The following is an 18,526-nucleotide window of genomic DNA, read 5'->3' as shown; positions in this document are numbered from 1 at the left end:
AACTCTGTGTTTAAGAAGGTATATAATGGAACATTGGTAAACATATAGTCCATATTCAAAACATATCCCCAAGAGCTATGTTCAGTTTCTGCATAGATTGTGAAGGATTTTGATTCCATTCGGCAAATGTACAGAACTACCACCTACATTGCTATGGCTTAGAAGGAGTGATAGACACACATCCAATCTAACTATGTATTCCATGAGTGTGAGCTGTCCAGAAGACATAGTGATGATGCTCTTCCAGAGTTCAGTCACCAGCACATTTACCTTTTTACCCTTAGAAACATGCAGAATTGTCCCTGCTGAATGGAGAAAGATCCAAATTCATTGGGGATTCAAAGGGGAAGATATATTTATGGTCTAGTCAGGCATATTCACATCCTCAGATTTAGGCACACATTTTGAGGAAGCCAAGTTCCAGTGACATCTTGGTTTCAAAACAGATATTGGTTCATAGATCCCTGCTTATGGCTAAAGAGCAAACTATTCTACTTCCTCAGGAAGTAATCTATTACATAAGCATAGGGGTATTTTCCTTCATACATTCCCTCAATCCTTGGTCTGAAGCATTGACCTATGAACATTTTGAATTGTCTCAGTGCAAGATAAAGATTCTTCATGCAATGAGGAAATGGTTCTCTAGACAGCAGAATTGAAGCAGGTGGTATTGATTCTGACACTGAGCCTCTGGAGAACCTGTCTGACCGCTGTTGGCACACACATAAATCCTGACTGGGTGTATTTCAAACTGTTGAACCCAGTTGTTAAGCTCACTTTAAATCAGTTCCTTTAGTTTCAAAGGCTCCATTCTGTTTTAAATTTGAATAGATTGTGTATTGTCTATGAAGCCTTTTGTGCCCTTGGCATCCAGTGACAGTAAACTCTAGTGACATGGAAAGCAGTTTCTTCATTGCACTTAACATTAACCAGAATCCTCACTCTAACAAAGTGTATACTGTCCTGGTAAACTCCATCTTGTAAATGTGTTATTTGCCCCAGCTGTTGCAGGGTTATTGGTGTCCCCAGCTTCAAACCCCTCAAGGGCGTTTTGCTTTTGGGTGAAAGTCCAACCTTCCTACCATAGATTTTTACCCTCATGGATTACTGTGATCAAGGATTAGTGGTGCTTGGGGCTCCGCAAATCTTCTGTCTTCCATGCACTGAATCTTCTGCTGCTCTTAGAGTTGACATAGAGCCTTCTTGCCACAGGGTATCCCATGTAGTGGCAATTCACACAGTTTTTCTACCTGTTTCCTTTTGAGTCTCTGCTGCTGCTGGTGATGGATGTTCCTGGGGGTCCTGTCTGCCCTATGGGCGATACTGTGGTTGGCTCTTCCGCACTATTTCTCTCACTCTCTGCTTATTGTGCATGCACGGGTCCTTCTGGGCCACAGGACCCTGTAGCATTCCTGTGAGTTGTATATGGTCTTCAACTCTCTTTCATGATTCTTGTTGAAGTGAAATCTGTGACTGTCCCCCTGACAAATGGTAGCCTGTGGTGGAAGCTCTAGCACATTCTTAACTGTCTGTCCTGGAGCTTCCATGAGGTTGGACTGCAAGGGCCCTGCTGGCATTGAGGCTCCCTTCCTCTGACATACTTAATCATCAGGATGTGAGTGATGCTGATTCGGATGGAGACGCTGTAGCCCTCACGCAGTAGTACATCTTACAAGTACATCTCAGCCCTTAAAAAAAGAATGTGGTAGGTTGGATGGATTTCCTGGGCTGTGTGGTCTTGTCAAGGATTTGGAATGGGGTCAGTCATCTAACTTTGTCAAAGCATTCCGTTTACAAAAATAGAATAGTTGAACAATACAACAGCAAATTAGAAGTCTAGTTGATATTTAATAAAGTATTTAATAAGGATACTCTATGATCGCCCCTAGAAACCATTTGGCTTGTTCTATGTCCACTATGGTCACCAGCAGCATTGCCTCTTCTTCCTGGCAATCTCCCAAGTCTCTACTTTGGTTTCTAAAGCCACTGTAACGCAAGACCTCCAGACAACCAGACAAGAAACAACAACCCGCTAAGGAAAAAAGCTTGGTGCACCTCTTTGCAAGGAAAACAAATTTATTTTGTATACAAAAATGAAAAAGGTAGAACCCAACTGCCACTGAGCACTCAGTTCAAAGCAAACATGGCATTATAAGTAGAGACATCGTCACTGATGGCGCACACAATATACAGTGTTCATCCCAACCCTGACATATATACATACTACCAGTCCCTTATATTCCCTTGACAGATTGGGCACATTCTAATCTACCCCTGCCCTCTAAGATGTGGTGCACTCCTCCATCACCTTGGGTTTCCACTACCTGATTGGGGTACCTCCTAGAATGTTACTCTCCCCATGGGCGCCTAGTCACATCGTGTGTACCTGGTCGTTAACATGAGCTCCATGGAGACCTCCAAGGTCAAATTGCCCCTTTAGAATAATGGAGTGCTTCTCTTGATACCAGACATGCGGGTACCCCTGCCATTCCTCCCCTTCACTCTTGGCTCTCCCCTTATCAGCTGGTTCTCCCTGGAGCTTCTCCTGGGTCAAAAACCACACTAATCAGCCAAATTCTGCTGGATTTAGGTATTCTGTGTTATGGGCGTGTGGCAGTTCAAATGGGTTGGCCAATATTCTGGGGGGGTGCTAATGCTCTAAATCTCGACTGAACCTTTTGGCAGCTCAAGACTTTTACCCCGGCTACCATGAGTTTGCCCTTCACATTCCTTTCTGGCTCTGCAGGCCCGTAGCTCGATACAATTACTTTTTTGGAGGCCTCTGTTTGGTTTCACTGCTGGGGATTGGGATGGGAAGGCGATTCAAAACACGTTACCACACTATGCTGTTACTTTCAACATGGTCTGCAATACAGTAGGGCTCACTTCGAATATGGCGGTGCTTCAGTATTTCTCGCCTCGGGATCAGGGCCTACGTATACATCCTTGTACACTATATTTCAACTACTGTACTTAAATGGCACTCTTGCCCTCGACCTGGGCCTACACATATAAATATATATATATTCATGACTAATACAAAGCCACTATGTATATTAGTTCCACTTCACATGTTCTGCCCCCCATGTAGCAGCGCACGTTCACTTTCTCGTGCTTTAATATATTTTTCGCATCCTAAATCGTTTGGGTGGGCATGGGTGCTGCACATGCATACCAACACCACCAAGTTCAAAACCACCTCTACATCAGTCCTCAAATTCACACCCTTTGTGTGGTCCTCCTGGTCCACTAGGTTTGGATGTCTTGCACTAGTTGCACTCTTTTCACCAAGAATATTTAATATTTTCACATATTTGAAAGGGGCATCCCATCACCAGCTCTCTGCTATTCCCCTCCAGAGTTGAAACGTTGGCTCCTGCCAACATCATTACCACCTCCAAATTAAATGTGTCCCTATTTTCTGCTTTTTCTTCTCATTACATTAGTAAAATGTTGCCAAACAACACGCCCGTCTGGTTTGTGATTATATTTTGCTTTTTCTTCATTTTCTGCCATTTTATTTCATGTGTGAAGTCTTTCCAATTGTTCTTTCAACTGGTGTTCTATTTTATTTTCTCTGTGTGGTCTCATTTTCTACATTTAATCTTTCTCAGTGTTTTTGAAACTAGGACCCCATGTTATCGATTTGCGCTGGAAATAAAAATACATATGATTAATTTGTGATATTTTAACATATTAAAGACGCATCCAATTGATTTGAACAATCTATTTTATTTGTAAATTAAACATGTCAGTCCATGATGTTGGTTGTCTGTAAACTACTGTTTAGTAACTCAATCTTTTCAGTCCCATTTTGCTTAGCATACTGAATTCCACTTGTTGAGTGGGGAGTTTGTGAAATGTTTGAATTTTCTTTTCCTTTTTGGTTCTACAGAATCTTTTAGCAGAGTATGACAGGCAAGCAGAGCAGCTTGATGTGTCCATGGAACAAGCAGAATATAGTGGTCGAAAAATTGAAGAGCTCACAAGGCAACTAGAGGCTGTATATCAGAAGGTAAATTTAATTTAATGTGTCCAAGGATAGTCTGTACCTTAGTGTTCTGGGGTGATTAAATGGGAGAGGTTTCCATAATAAATCACCCACACATAAAATTGAACATTAACACAGGACACAGTAGATAGATGCAAGAGAACTGGCAAGAGAGGATGCCCCAACTACAAATGCATTAGTACAGTTATCTAATGGTATGGAGCCACTGCAGCTATTGTGCAGGTAGCCATCCTAAATAACAATTTACTTCAGGGTAATATCTCCTTCAGGGTAATATTGTTGCTGTTTCTGTAAATTGAATTTCCTTAAACATTTATATCCTTTGATCACTTGTAATCCAAGTCCAGCTGTTTTTGTGTCTTTGCAACATACAGTGCTTTGCTTTTCTTACCTTTTTCAAACAATCGAGTTACAGGGTGCACAATCTTATAAGTCCTCTGCCTGCTTTAAAAATCCACATTGTAAACTTGTCTTTAAAACTATGTCTCTTCCACTAACTCCCTTAGCCAAGGTAGAAGCGTGTTCACCTCTCCATCACCTGGACTAGAATATATGCATGGACTGGAAAACTTGTTTCTCTTTTGCTAAAAGGTGGTTGTCGCAATCCTGCAATTGATAGTGTTTCTCATTTGTTTGGGACATAGTTTGATCTTTAACTACCAGTTTAAACCGGACCAGTTTGTTAGGTATGTAAGTTGTACCAAAGCAAACGCATGTGTGGCATGTTTAGCAAAACCTTCTGAAATTAATTGCTGGATGCGTATCCCAGTTTCCTCTAATCTATTGCTAAACATCTGTAAACAGAAAGAATGCACCTAAATGTTTTGATATTGTGTATATATGGAATGTGGCCACTTTTAGGTGCCCGGCTGATATTGTTTACATTTAAACCATGTTTCATTGATTTTCTTTTGGAAAGAGTACACATAGTAACATTCATTTCGCAACACTTGTATTGTAAATGAGAACCATTGGTTCCTTATTTGTTGTTCTAGCTGGATAAGTTCAGCTCTGAGAAAGAAGACCTGCTAGTTCGTGTTGAGACTCTGCAGACCAACACCAGATTACTTGAGGCACAGATCTTAGAAATGCAGAGAGCTAAAGTTAACAGTGACAAAGAGCTGGAGGCTGAAAAACTTTTGAAAGAACAAAAGATTAAGGTAAGTGAAAACAGCACCATTGGAGTCATTGTGATATTTTATTTTAGGTCCAAAGCAGTTTATGGAAAGTAGTAGCCAACCGTTATTTCTGGAGTTTGTTTGAAAGTTTCTTTCTGCAAAAAGGTTGATGAACTGTTCCTGACCTATAAACCCTGCACATGTTGGACTGCTGGAGGTACTCCCCAATCCTTTGCAGATTGCCCTGCTTGAGTGAAGTAACCAGTCCGACCTTACTTATCACTGTACCAAATACACTGCCTTATCTGTTTTTCTTATGGATTATTATTACTATTATTCTGTTGTAATACCAAGTGTAAAATAATGCACAAAATTAACAATTCATCACAATCGTATAATCCGCGAATTGTGTATCTGAACTAGACAATTAACTCTACCAAACACTCTTCTTAGGTCTGTCCCTGCATCTCACCCAAAGGCCATCACTGCTCATCGCCAAAGGTTCATATCTCCTCTGCCCCCACACAGCCTCAAGGCACAGCCATGATTGAGGCCCATCCCACTCCAAGGCCCACTTCCTCTCAGAGACCATTTTACTGACAGTACTAGTATCAACCATAACTTTAGGAAAACTAATGGTGCATTATGTGAACCTATCAATGCATGTTATGTTTTGTCATGGAAAGTGGCTTTTATTTTAGCTGCTACTTCCTTTGGTTAGGTTAATTGATTGCATCTTTATCCTGTAAAGGTTGACAGAGACAATGTTGCTCATAGAAATCATCCAGTGTTTCTTTCCAGTTTCATTGTTGTAGCTTATTAATTGCTCTTATGATTGGGAAAATGGGGTATCTCCAGGTTCTCATGAAGCAACATGCTACAATTGTCACTCTATTAGGCAGTGTTATATTATCAGAAATATGTACATTTGCTGAACATTGCTGTTTGAATTGTGAGGCCCAAGTTGAAGCTTTGTGATATATCTTAATTACTAGTGCTCAATGGTACTCTGTGAAAGCATGTGAACCTTTGAAAGATCCCATAACTTAGAAGAATTTGGTTTCTTGCCTGTACCAGAAGTTATTCAGCACAGTTATCTTACATGGTGTTTACAAGTAACCATACCAACATAGCTAAAAGGACCACAGAAGCTATTCTGTTACAGAAATAATACTTGTTCCTTTTTTTCATTCCTGTTTTGATGATGGGACAACTTCTACCGTATGTTTTCTGAGCGACTGGGTCTGGTGTCACAAATAGAATGTTTTCTATAAACATTCTCACCAAAATTGTCATTGTATTTAAGTAAGTTGTCTCAACCAAAAATACATGTTAGCTCTGTTATAATCCAAAACAATGTCTGAGCTAAGAGGAGCAATGGTTTTGTTCTTTTAAAGATTTTTTTGCTGTTCGTATGTTTTAGCTCATTTGCCTTTTTTCATTGATTTACTTTTTTGAAGGTATTTTTTTTCCTGCAAATGTAGCCCCACCCAGTGTTATCAGGGACTACTATACTATGTCCCTTTCCCCTTTGCATGGAATCTCAGTGAATGGAACTAAAGTGAGGACCTCGGGAGTGCTGGTGCTTAGAGTCTTAACTCTGCAGACTGAGTAAACTGGTATTGCCTCAGGAGTTGCCTCATCACCATGCACTATAATGTTGGAGCTGTAGTGATGGGTCTTGCTGCTCAAGTTGGCAGGCCTGTGAGATCTAGGCGGGGCAGGGTTCCCTGGGATAAGGGATGCAGTACATAAAGCCAGCCTAGATAAAGGTAGAGTCTGTTCTGCTCTGGACACTAATCTGGAATGAACTCCAGAGGTTCTGCAGCATTCCTCCTCGGTCCCATTGTAAGATTCAAGGTAGGGTGCGACTGTGCACAAACCCAGACAATGGTATCCACCTTGCGGCCCTCTCCATGTCGCTTGGGAGAGAGGGCCCCGAGCATCCATCCCTCTTAGAAGCGACCTGAGGACAGAACTGCACTTGCCTGTGAGAAAGCTCCCCAAGAGTAAGAATGATTGTATGGTTGGGAGGTTAGTCCCACTTGGGAGTTCCATTGGTTTTAGGAGTGGTTAACTACATAAAGTTCTGTGCCCACAAGCCCTGCTGATCAACTTACGAATCATAAGTGATTCCACCAATCCAGGATCTGCTGACTTTAAGACTCTCCCAAAAGAGGGTTGTTTTATTATTATTTATAATGCGCGGATATACCCGGGGGTATCAAGGCGCAGCATTTACAAGAATATGCTAAGCTTAGTTACAGATATTAAATGTACACGTTAGCAATGGAAGTATATACAGAGCATAATGAGGAGAACAAGCAATATGTACAATATAAACACGAGTACAAAGTGGGCGCACGAGGTTACACAGTGTGCGGGTAGCATGAGTGAAAGCCTTGGCACCTAGCTATCTTGGTGGTCCCTCGTGTTCAGCCATGAGACTAGCATTGATCGGAATTTCAGGTAGGGCATGTCTGCTCTAAGATTGGGAGGCAGGGAGTTCCACAGTTTGGCTGCTTTTACTGGAAAACTGTTACCTCCTATGGTGGCAAGTTTGAAATTTAGGACAGAGAGACAGTCTTTGTATGCAGTTCTGAGGGGTCTCGAGGATGCTTGTCTATGGAACCTGTTGATCAAATAGATCGGGGTGACATTGTTAAGAGATTTGTGGGTTAAAGATGCCGTTTTTAGGAGTTGTACTTGCTCTCCCTCCATAAGTGGGACAATCCGATCTCCCAAAGAGTTCTCACAGTTAGACTAACATATATGCTACATGTGTGATATAAATAACAATGTCCCAAAAAGCACAAGAGTTTATCATGAGTGCATTACCCATTGAAGGCTGCTGCCAGGTTTATATTAAACTGAGAGTCCGAACAGACTTTGTAACTAAGCTGCCACATCATTCCAGGTATTGAATGATATTGAATGATATTGTTTTGTAAATATGTTCTGCTGCAGTCTCTGGGTCTGATAAAGATCGTATGCTTGAACTGGGCATCTTAAATAAGGAGATAAAGGAAATAAAAGGTCCTAGCACAACACATATTCAGAGTGTTGTTTGGTGCATGCATTATTTAATGCCAGTTTCTAATGGATACTTGACTCATGTCTTCAGCCACCAGGTTCTGGCAACTCTAGAGATTGCTCCATCGTGGCTCCTTAGTGCTGACAAGAGCTGGAAGTGATGTCACACATGCATGTACCCGAATCTGCCAGCATCTCTGTTCTTTTTTTGGGCATCCACACTCAGGAACATGTTTTTTTCCAGTCCCTCACCCAACGTTTCCTATTTTTGAAGTTGGCTCCTTCAAAGCTTGTGGCGATTGTTACTGCTCCATATCTGACGTAGCTGTGTTTCTAATTTCTTTTTTGCTCAGGAAATGGTCATGACACTGAGGAGTGGGAATTTGGTCAGACTAGGATACAGAAGGCGATTAGGAAGGGCATAGCAAAGCTTTTCCTAGCCACTGCCAAGTCCACCGTGAGGGACTTTCTCAAGAGACCCTTAAACCGACTGCTGAGCATGGAGCAGCTTCTTCAGCACACCGTGCCTTGTCTTCAGAGAAGGGAGATGAAGATGGAAAAGAAGATACACCATCCCTCCTTAAGTAAGTCCTCTCCCTCCCCAGCCGCACCTCTTCTCGAAAAAGGCACCCAAGAGACCATTTGGAGTAAGATGCAGTAAGTGGACTTGGCACCACAACAAAATAGGAGACCTTCTTACCCCACCATCCCCTTACTAAGGATAAGAACTCATGCAAGCTATGCAAAACGTTTTGACCATAACCCTGAATATGTAAAATCTTCTATGCCTCCTTCACTTGAAATGACAGTTCTGGTAGGCCAAAACACTGCTCATTCATGCCGAAGGGCTCGCAATTCCAAGAGCTGGAAGAGTCAGCGACATCTGCATCTCTTGCCCTTCGCTTCACACCGATCCGCTCCTTCATCCCCTGAATTGACTCAGATGCAGACCTCTTTGGAGCGAGCATCTTTTTGCTAACGTGGTCTGCACTACTATTTTGGTTTTGGACATCGTTGGCTTCCTCTGTTCTAATGTGGGCTTGTTAGGGATTCTGGTGCTCTCTGTGCCAATACCATCAGTACAAGGGGCATGGTATAAAAGCACAATTCAGAAGATTCAGAGACATCTGAGGAGGCAGAAGATGAAAAGGGTGATCTTTCTTCAGGCATGGAGCACCTTAAAGGTGTGGCGGTTGGTATGGCCAGCCAGATGCTGCCCTTTTACAGTTACAACCTCTGAGGCTAGTAGTATAGACACTTCTCCTGATTCAGACATTGTGAAGGGCCCATCATTGCTTTAGGACCTACTTTATGGTCATTCAGAGCTGTTTTGACCAGAGCAGTGGATACCCTTGACTTAGTTCCTGTCTCAGATGTGGTTCATTCACACACAATTACGGATATCTTGCAACCCAAGATACTCAGGTTTCTCTGCTACCATTCAGTGGTGCACAAAGTGACAAGTTGCTGCCCGTTTGGAACAGGTTATCATACAGAGGAACAAATAAATTGGATGCATGGGGCCGTAGTGTTCGCCTCTAACAGTTTGACATGTAGGTCTCTTAATGTGTCTTGCATGTTAACGCCCTTTAGGGGGTGACACAGATGGCAGGAAACTGCCTTTCACTAGATATTCCAGGGGGTTTCAAAAAGCTGATTCTGGTTGGGAAAGAAATAGCCAGGAATGCAGTGGAAATTGAACTTGGCACTACCGATTATGTGTAGCCTGCTATGGTCACGTCTGCTTTTATTAGGTGCCTGCTGAGAAACAAATTAATTTACAGCCCACAAGCCGTCAGATTTGCTTTCCCCGTGCTATATTTTCCTATCTAAACCCTGCAACACTCCGCTTTAACATATATCATCGCTAAATTCCCAGTTCCAAGGGAAGCAGAAGTACAGGCTCCAAGCACTTTTCTGCTGTTTATCCAGTGTCTGTCAGGTCTTAAATGTTCTGATGTGAACATCTGAGTACGTCAGTGAATTTACTGCTGTAGAGGAATAATGGTTGTATTTACTGCATCAGATGTTAATGGTATTAGTTAGATTAATTTGCTCACGTTCAATCCTGTCTCTAAAACCTTGGATCATATCCTGTTCTGTCCTATTTGTTTTCTTTAAGTTAGAGACGCTTTATCTGCTCGAGAACTAGTATACATGCAGTCGTTTCTGTTGGTGATTGACGAAGTAGCCGCTTTGCTGAAAACGCCCCACAAGACCCTAACCTTGGAAAGCCATAGCAGAGGCCTTCACTCAAACAGCATGAATCTCCAAAGGATACAAAGAATTCATCTGATGTGTGAAATTCCTTGGTTGAAGATGAGTACAATTTCAGAGTTTGCCTGACACCTGAGCAGTGTAACACTATGGATGTAAAACTGGGGAGACGGGAAGAAAGTGGGTAAGGCAATTTGTTGATTAATGTGAAAGGAGCACACAACTACCTTGTCCTTATGAAATATGTGAGTAGTTCTGAAGGAAAAAATGTCTGGATCTAATTGACCCTCGTAGCAGAGGTTAAGTCCATCAGAAAGACAGTTTTCCATTGTAATTGTTTATTTGTGCAGCGCTTATACACAAGTGAAGTGCTTCAAAGCGCTTCAAGGCAGAAAGGGAGCAAGTGAAAAACAGTAGTCATTCTTAGGCCTTGAAGTTTCCGAATGATCTAACAGAAAGTAAATAGAGTACTAGGCCTGACGGCATTTCACCTAGTTCAAGTGCATGAAGTGTAACAGGTTCAACCCGATTAGGGAGGGGAGATGAAGGGGGACAAGACAGAACTTACTAGGACTAGTAAATTCAGGTCATGCAGAGGTACAGGCAGAGGTGCAAGGGAGGGGGAGGGGGAAACAAGTGTACCCAGTCTAGCAGGGCCCTTGGTTTAGTACAGTAGGGTTACCCCTCTCATGGAACGAAAGCTGAATGTGCAGTAGTGCTGCGCATAGTGCAGAGGTCCAGAGGCCAGTGCAAAGACTGACGGGTGAGCCAGGTGACCCGTCAGCAAAAACTGAGCAGAGTTAGGGGAGAGATGGAGGAGTGAAGCTGGAGAGAAAGAGAGGGGAGGTTAGGAAGGGAGAGGGAGAGAGAAAGCAGAAGAAAAAAGGAAGGTCTTGAGTTTCTGGAAGTTAAGGAGTTCTGGCTCAAGGCAGGGAGAGGCTGTTCAGGAAGAAGGCACCTGCAGAGGCTAAAGATCTACCCCCAAATCTCTGCTTGGAAAAACATCTCTCACGCAGAGAGTTGGAGGATGCGGAGCGGATGGTTCTAGAAGGAGAGTATTTAGGAAGAGAGCTATGCAGATAGTGCGGGCCCCGGCCCCAGAAACCCTTGTGGACTATGCAGAGGGTCTTGAATTTGATCCTAGCAGCCACAGGGAGCCAATGGAGGGATTTCAGCGCTGGAAAGATGCAGTCCCTGGGCTTGAGGCCAAGGATAAGTCTTGCGGTTTTGTTCTGGATGAGTTGTAGCGGGTGGAGAGTAGAAGTAGGCAGATTGAGAGAAAGGCTGTTGCAGTAGTCCTTCCTAGAGATGCAACATACCCACCAATGCCATGAGCTTGAAAGACCCTGGAGCCATATCCCAAACAAGGTGGAAATCCTGAAGGGTGGAGCTTGCAAGGTACCTCCCAATTTCTTCTTTACAATGGGTTATCTGAAGAGACTACGAGGGAATATGAATTTCTGTGTGCTCTGTTAGTGGCCAAATAAGTCCTGCATTTATCGTGCTGAATGTTGCTTTGTACCAAATGTGCCATAAAGGACAACCAGAAGTAAAGAGGATTAATTCCTTTAAAGACGGACAAAAATGCACCCACTTGCTCTTAGACTGTTGGTGGGTTTTGTAATTTGTGGCCACCTGAATCTTTTTCAAATTATCCTCCAACAGATTGAGATGGCTTCGAGTCAGTTCTTTAGGAGCCAAGCCTCTCAGGCAAGTGCCTGAGGGTAGGGATGTAGAACAGATCAGCTCCTCCTGAGATAGAAGGATCATGTCACGATGCAAGAGCATCTGTGTGGCAAAATTATTACTGCTCTGCAGGAATAGAAGGGTGAGTATTGATAAACTGCCTCTCAGCCCTGACACCACTACAAACCAACAGTGATCTGTGATGGGTCAGAAATGAGAGGGGGACACAAAGTCATGATGCTTTCAACATTAGTCATTTTTATTAAAATGAACAGGGTTTGCATAAAGGCCTGTCTGTCCCCATCCTAAAGAGAGTTTCCGTGCCTACGAAACTAAAACTAAAGCAAGTTGACTTTGTGTCCAAAATGTGCGTGACCCTCAAACTAAAACACACAATCAAAAGATGCGAGGTAAATGTCTCTGCTTCCATTCAGCGAAAAAGTTTGTAAAAACACAATGTGTAAATCCAACCAAAACAATCTTTGTATCCAGGGTTTGGTTCCATTCCCCTGAACTGTCTCAGGTAGAATGTTGAAAGTGTTCTGTTCAAACAATGTTCCTTTAAGATTAATGGAAATATCTCTTTCACATAACACTTGCTTCAAGATGGCAAAGAACATTTCTTTTCCCAGAACACTGTTGGGAGGATAGCAGAAATAAGTATTTTCTACTTTACAGGATGGCAAAATGTTTAATTGCAACAACGTCTTCAAATAACACATTTTCTTTCACGCAACTGTTCCAAGAATGATTTCCTAGTATATATACTCCCTTGCCAGCAATTACTCAATTGATTCTTTAGATCTCCTGGTGTACTCTCCTGCTAGGTATCTCTACATATGTCTTTCATATGATTTATGGATTGCCTAGTGTACTTTCATGCCAGGAATCCCCCTTTTGGATCTTGCAGATCCCCTGGTGTACTCTCCTGACAGGTATCACTCTCTATAAAGGGTGCACTGCCTGATGTGTTTCTTTCACTAGGTCTTTCTACAATGTTCGCTTTCCTTCCAAGTATAATACAGTTGCACGTCTTCACTGTTTATACCTCATTGACTTCAGGTACTACTTGTTCCAACGTCCCCCATATTGACATCCCATATATGGAGATGTGTTCAAGTTCTGTCTGTCAACTTCTTTATTAGTATTTCGTCTTTTGGCAATGCTTGTTCCAATTTTCCCCAAATTACCATTTCATATAATGAGATTTGTACAACGTTTGCCCTTCAACTTCATTAGTATCTCTTGGCTTGTGGCAATGCTTGTTCCAAGTTTCCCCAAATTGACATTTCATATAAGGAGATTTGTACAACGTTTGCCTTTCAACTCTATTTGGTCGCTATTCAAAATAGTTATTCAATTGTTTGTAAGTTTTCTGGTGTAATGTGTAGCTGCCACAATGTTTTATCTCAGGGCAGGCTTACCCTGTCATGCAGACTTTTGTTCGGTTCCCGCATTGGCTTCACAACCATTCGCCGATGGAACCAAAGCAGCTCCACATGACCACGTGTACTACGGCCTTGTGGCGGCTGTCTGCCTTCCAGTGGTCCCTCCAAGACACCTGCTGCACTTTTACCGGACTCCTGTTCCTACGGTAAAGTATGCTTCCAAGCTGTTGCCTGCAAGCGTCTGGCTCTTCCAGCACGGCTCGTCTGTGTCTCTGCTTCTGCTGTTGGGACCGCTTCCCACTTTGCTTGCTCTGCAGCTCTCCACTCCACTCCCTAATTACAGTTGTTCCTCAGGTTTAAATGTCCCATGCAGCTGATTGGTAGGATGACAAGTAGTCTGCATGTTTAACTTGATGTTACTTTCATTCCACATTGACCTCTTACTGCTCTTCCTCGAGCCCAAATACGCTCCCAATCTTCTAGTTCTAATACCCGTCCCAGGTCCCTTTCCCAATTAAGCATGTATTTTTCTTTTCTATCAAGGTCAGTTTTGTCAAGGAGGCGGTATAGGGTTGAAACCTTACCCTGGTGTGTTTGTGTTGTGAGTGTGTTATAAAACTGACGGGTCCCTCCCTTTGAGGTTACACTGGCCCTGATGGAAACTTGCGACAGCCAATGCTTTATTTGTGTCTAGTGGAATGTTTCAGCATCCATCACCAGGAATTTTGCCTTACATTCTTCGAATGTTAGGCGTGACCCATTGACCAGGAAGTCTGATACCCGTGTTCGGCCCCCCCCTCCTTCCATCTGACAAACACTTGCAGGTGCAAATCGGGTGTGAATTTGGGGTTGTTCCATATTGGGGTTAGGGGGCCGAGAGTGCCTTTGCATCCCCATTTGTGGGCCACATTCCTCCAGCTTTTAATTGTGTTCTTTGTAGAGGTTAATGGGCCGGAGTTCGCGGAAGCTTTGTCAAGGAGGCGGTATAGGGTTGAAACCTTACCTTAGTTCGGGGAAGCTCGGTGTGCTGTAAGATGTGGAAGCACTGTTAGAGGAGCAGGGCTCCAAGCTTCCTCGATCTGCTTCCATCATGGCTGGTTGCTGGTTACTTCCCACATGAAGGTATGAGAGATTTGCGCTGCCCTACATTATCTGGAAACATCCGGAACCCCCCAGCCCGCCCATGCCTGTGCTTCGCATCATGATTCGTTTCACTATGCGTGGTTCCCCCACCCCCAAACGATCTTCAGTATTCTTATTTGCAGTTTGAGGTGGTCTCCCTCCGGGATATGGATGGGGAGGGCTGTGCAGTGGTAGATTAGAATTGGCACAATATTCATTTCACCGCCGTTATAGACAGGAGACCTCCATCCTGCCTATGCCAACGTGTAGGTCTTTGTGTAGCTCGCTGAATAATTGTGGGAAATTAGCTCGGTATATGCCTTCTATTTTGTCTGGGATTTGCACCCCTCAGTAGCTCATACGAGATTTGGCCCAGGGATAGGGGTTTTAGCTGCTAGGGCTATCTTATGCTTTTGTGGTATGTTGATTGCCAAGGCTGCAGATTTAGAGTAGTTGACAGGAAAACCTGATGTGTTACCAAATGCCTCAATTTCATGCCAGAGGGCTTCAATTGAGCTGTCCACCTGAGTTAGGGTGAGAAGGACATCGTCCGCGTACATGGCAGCATTGTATGTGTGTGCCCACACTTTTAGGCCATGTATGTTTCAATTTTTCCAGAGTTTTAATGGCGAATGGCTCCATAAATAGAGTGAGAATTAATAGTGACAGTGGGCATCCTTGGGGGGTGCCTCTAGATATATTGATTTTAGCTGATCTAGTGCCATTTATCCTGAGGGAGGTGGTCGGATGCTGGTAATTGGCCATGGACCATTTTATAAAGTCAGGACCAAATCCAAAATGTGCTAATGTTTGGCTGATATATCCCCAGTCTAGCTGATCGTAGGCTTTATGTACATCAAGGGAAATGACAACAGTTGCGAGTTCAGTCTGGCAGCACTTTCTTAAGTTAATTGTGTGTCTTATGTTGTCTTGGATATTACGCCCGGGAAGGAAGCATGTTTGATCTGGATGAAATAATTCGGGGAGAACTATTCGTAATCTAGTTGCCAGGATCTTGGAAAACATCTTAGCGTCATTGTTCATCAGTGTGATTGGCCTATATGAGGCGCATAGTTTGGCGTCCTTGCCTGGTATAGGGATGAGTACTGTCAGTGTTTCGTCCATGGATGGGGTAATCCCGCCCGCTGTAAGAAAGGAGTTGAACAGGGTAGAAAGTTGAAGGGCCAGAATATGTATGAATGCCTTATAAAACCGCAACGTGAGCCCGTCGGGTCACAGAGCAGCGCTCTTCATTGATTTTATTGCCTCTGTAAGTTTCCTCTGTTGTGAATGGGAGTTCCAGGGCTGGATAAGGGGAGGGGCGCTTTGTATGGATCGCAATTAGTGTGTTTGGGCCTCAAGCTTCATGTGGGGCCCTGATAAAATTTCTCTGTGGTGTTCCAGCAATATTTGCATTTTCTCTTTCTCCGCGTACCAGAGAACCCCATGCGCCCCCTTGAGCTTTAGAATATTATTCCTCATGTGTGCCTCTTTCAGTTTATAAGCTAGCAGTCGGTTTGCCTTATTACCATTGACATAGTAGTATTGTTTGATATAATCCATCGCCCTTGCTGACTAGTGCAATTTTGTCTTTTTTGAGGTCTCTGCCCCCCTTGGTGGATTGGCGCTTTTTGAAGTTCAGTTCCAATTCCTCTATTTGCTTTTCTAGTTTGATTTGTTTGTGTTGACCATTCTGTTGTAATGCTGCTGCAGTGCTAATCAGGACCCTTCACACCACTGTCTTTATGGCGTCCCAGACCATGGGTGGTGGGCATTCCCCTGTTGTATTCTCCCTAAAATTATGTGTGAGTGTCTCGGCTACCTCATTTATGATTGAGGGAGCTAATAGGATGGAGTCCTGAAGCTTCCAGCGGTTCTGAGGGGGAGACAGGAGGCCTTGAATTTGCAAGGTGGCCGAGACAGGTCTATGGTCCGACAATGCTCTTGGTAGAATTTGAATCCTCTCAAGACGGGGGGAAAAGGGCGCTAGAGATCAAGAGAAGCTCAATTCTAGAGAAGCCGTTGTGCACGTGTGACTAAAAGGTGTAGTATTGGGTATCCCTGTTATCAAGCCTCCAGATGTGAACTGTTCCCGACTCTCTCAGGAATTCAGCTATCCCTAGGGCCTGGGAGAAGTCTGCTCTTGTTGGAGGGAGAGTTTTATCAATTTGTGGGTCTGGGACTGAGTTGAAATCTCCCCAGATCATAAGGTAGCCCTCCGTGAATGCCAAGATAAGATGATATCATGTCATGTAGGAACCTATCTTGTGCACTATTCGAACAGTAGATGGAGACAAAGGTTAGTGGTTGCTCGAGAAAATACCCTTTTTTCCATCAGAAATCTACTCATGGGATCCTGCTTTATGGTGACTCGTGTTAGGGGGACATTCTCGCTAAGCAAGAGAGCCATGCTTATCTTTTTCTCACTTGCCGTGGCAAGGTAGGGCTTTTAAAATCTGTTGAAGTCAATTTGTTTCTCGTCTGCCTCCAGGATATGAGTCTCCTGAAGAAACACAACATCCACGGATAATTGTGCTAATCTCGCTCTACAGACTTCCTTTTTCCTGGGAAGTTAAGGCCCTGCACATTCCACATCAGCTGTGTCATGGGTCACATTGTGTTTTCCGCCCTGTTGTAGCTCCTCTCCCATACTATGTCTTGTGAAGTCCCCTAATGTGTATCGGTTGTCTGCCCTTGTGTTCCTTGGTGTCGTTGATGTTTTGTTGTGTTTGTTCGGCTTTCTCAAAAACCATTTTAACCCTTCCCTCCCCTATAGTCCTCCCTCTACCCCCATGCCCCTCCGCAACTGCAGTGTTGAGTCCAGCCCTCAACCAACGGGGTATACGGCTTCAAATCGCCACATACCCTGTTGGGGGCCAACAGGCCCTTAGCTTAACTTAGTGCTTCTCGTGTAGAGGGCCAACCAGCCCTTTGTGTAACCTTTAGCAAGCATTGTGAAAATGGTGACTTGGAACTTATCTTAAATGGCTTGGGTGCCCCCCTCTGCCGATTCAGCGATGGCGCTCGAATCACAGCCCGGGGTCAGGACCCAGTAGTAGAGGAGAGGCCCGGTGCCAGTTGAGCGGAGGCCCCTGGGCCGTTAACTTGCCAGTAGCCAGGTGTAGCTGTTCAGTCCTTATCTAGTTTCTTGTTTTTCCCAGGAGGACCCCAGATCCTGCACCTGTGTTCCACACGGGACCAACCTGCTGTGGAGGCTCTCCCGGTGGACGCGTGTGGTATTGCTCCTTTTTCAGCGTCCTTGCTCTCCTCCTCAGGGCCCAAATGTTTTTCTGCCTCCTTTGGAGTATGAACTTGCCATTGCTTACCCTCCCAAGTAAACTTCAGCGATGTGTGAAAACCCCAGCGGTATGCGCCCTTCCGTTCCCTCAGCCATTCAGTAATATTCTTCAAGGCTTTCATTTTCAGTAGTGTGCTTTTCGCTAGGTCTTGGTAGAGCAGAATGGTTGCGTCCCTGAACTGGATATGTTTAGAGTTCCTTGCCTCCTGCATTATTTACTTTTTCCATCTTATAGAAATGCACCCTTGCTAGCACATTCGGGGGAGTGGAGAAAGCTTGTTTAGTTCTGGTTCGATGCACTCTATCAATCTCCAGCAGGGCACTGTCCTAAAGCGTTAGTATGAATCGAAATAAGTCTTTTGTGAAATCTGCTAGTCCTGCGTCCGTAACCAAAGTGGGTATGGCCCGCAGCCAGATATTATTCCGTCTAGAGCGGTTCTCCGCATCTTCTTGTTTTAGTTCTAGGGCCTCGCATCGTGCCTCGAGGGCTGATAATCTGTTTGCCCCCTTGCCGATCTTGAATGCTTGCTTGCAGAGGTGGTTTTCCATTTCCGCCATTCTGTCTTCTACATCTCGATGCGCTTGTCCAGCGTGGATATTTTCTTCATCAGTTCCTCCATACCCTTCTGATACTCCCTAATCATTGCTGTCA

General features: G+C 43.9%; 1 protein-coding gene across 2 annotated transcripts in view; it reads left to right on the top strand.

Moving 5' to 3' along the window:
- Positions 1 to 18,526, top strand: part of GCC2 (GRIP and coiled-coil domain containing 2) — a 1,745,187-nt gene that overhangs the window by 724,698 nt on the left and 1,001,963 nt on the right. For both annotated transcript variants that reach the window (XM_069636885.1, XM_069636884.1), the window contains 2 exons: positions 3,896 to 4,015; positions 5,008 to 5,172. In XM_069636885.1, the coding sequence (XP_069492986.1) occupies positions 3,896 to 4,015; positions 5,008 to 5,172 (285 nt within the window). The remainder of the gene's footprint in view (positions 1 to 3,895; positions 4,016 to 5,007; positions 5,173 to 18,526) is intronic.

The sequence above is a fragment of the Ambystoma mexicanum genome, chromosome 7p, assembly GCF_040938575.1.
Source record: "Ambystoma mexicanum isolate Mex_15411 chromosome 7p, UKY_AmexF1_1, whole genome shotgun sequence".
Taxonomy (NCBI): Eukaryota; Metazoa; Chordata; class Amphibia; order Caudata; family Ambystomatidae; genus Ambystoma; species Ambystoma mexicanum.
This window is presented reverse-complemented; position numbering and strand designations above follow the sequence as displayed.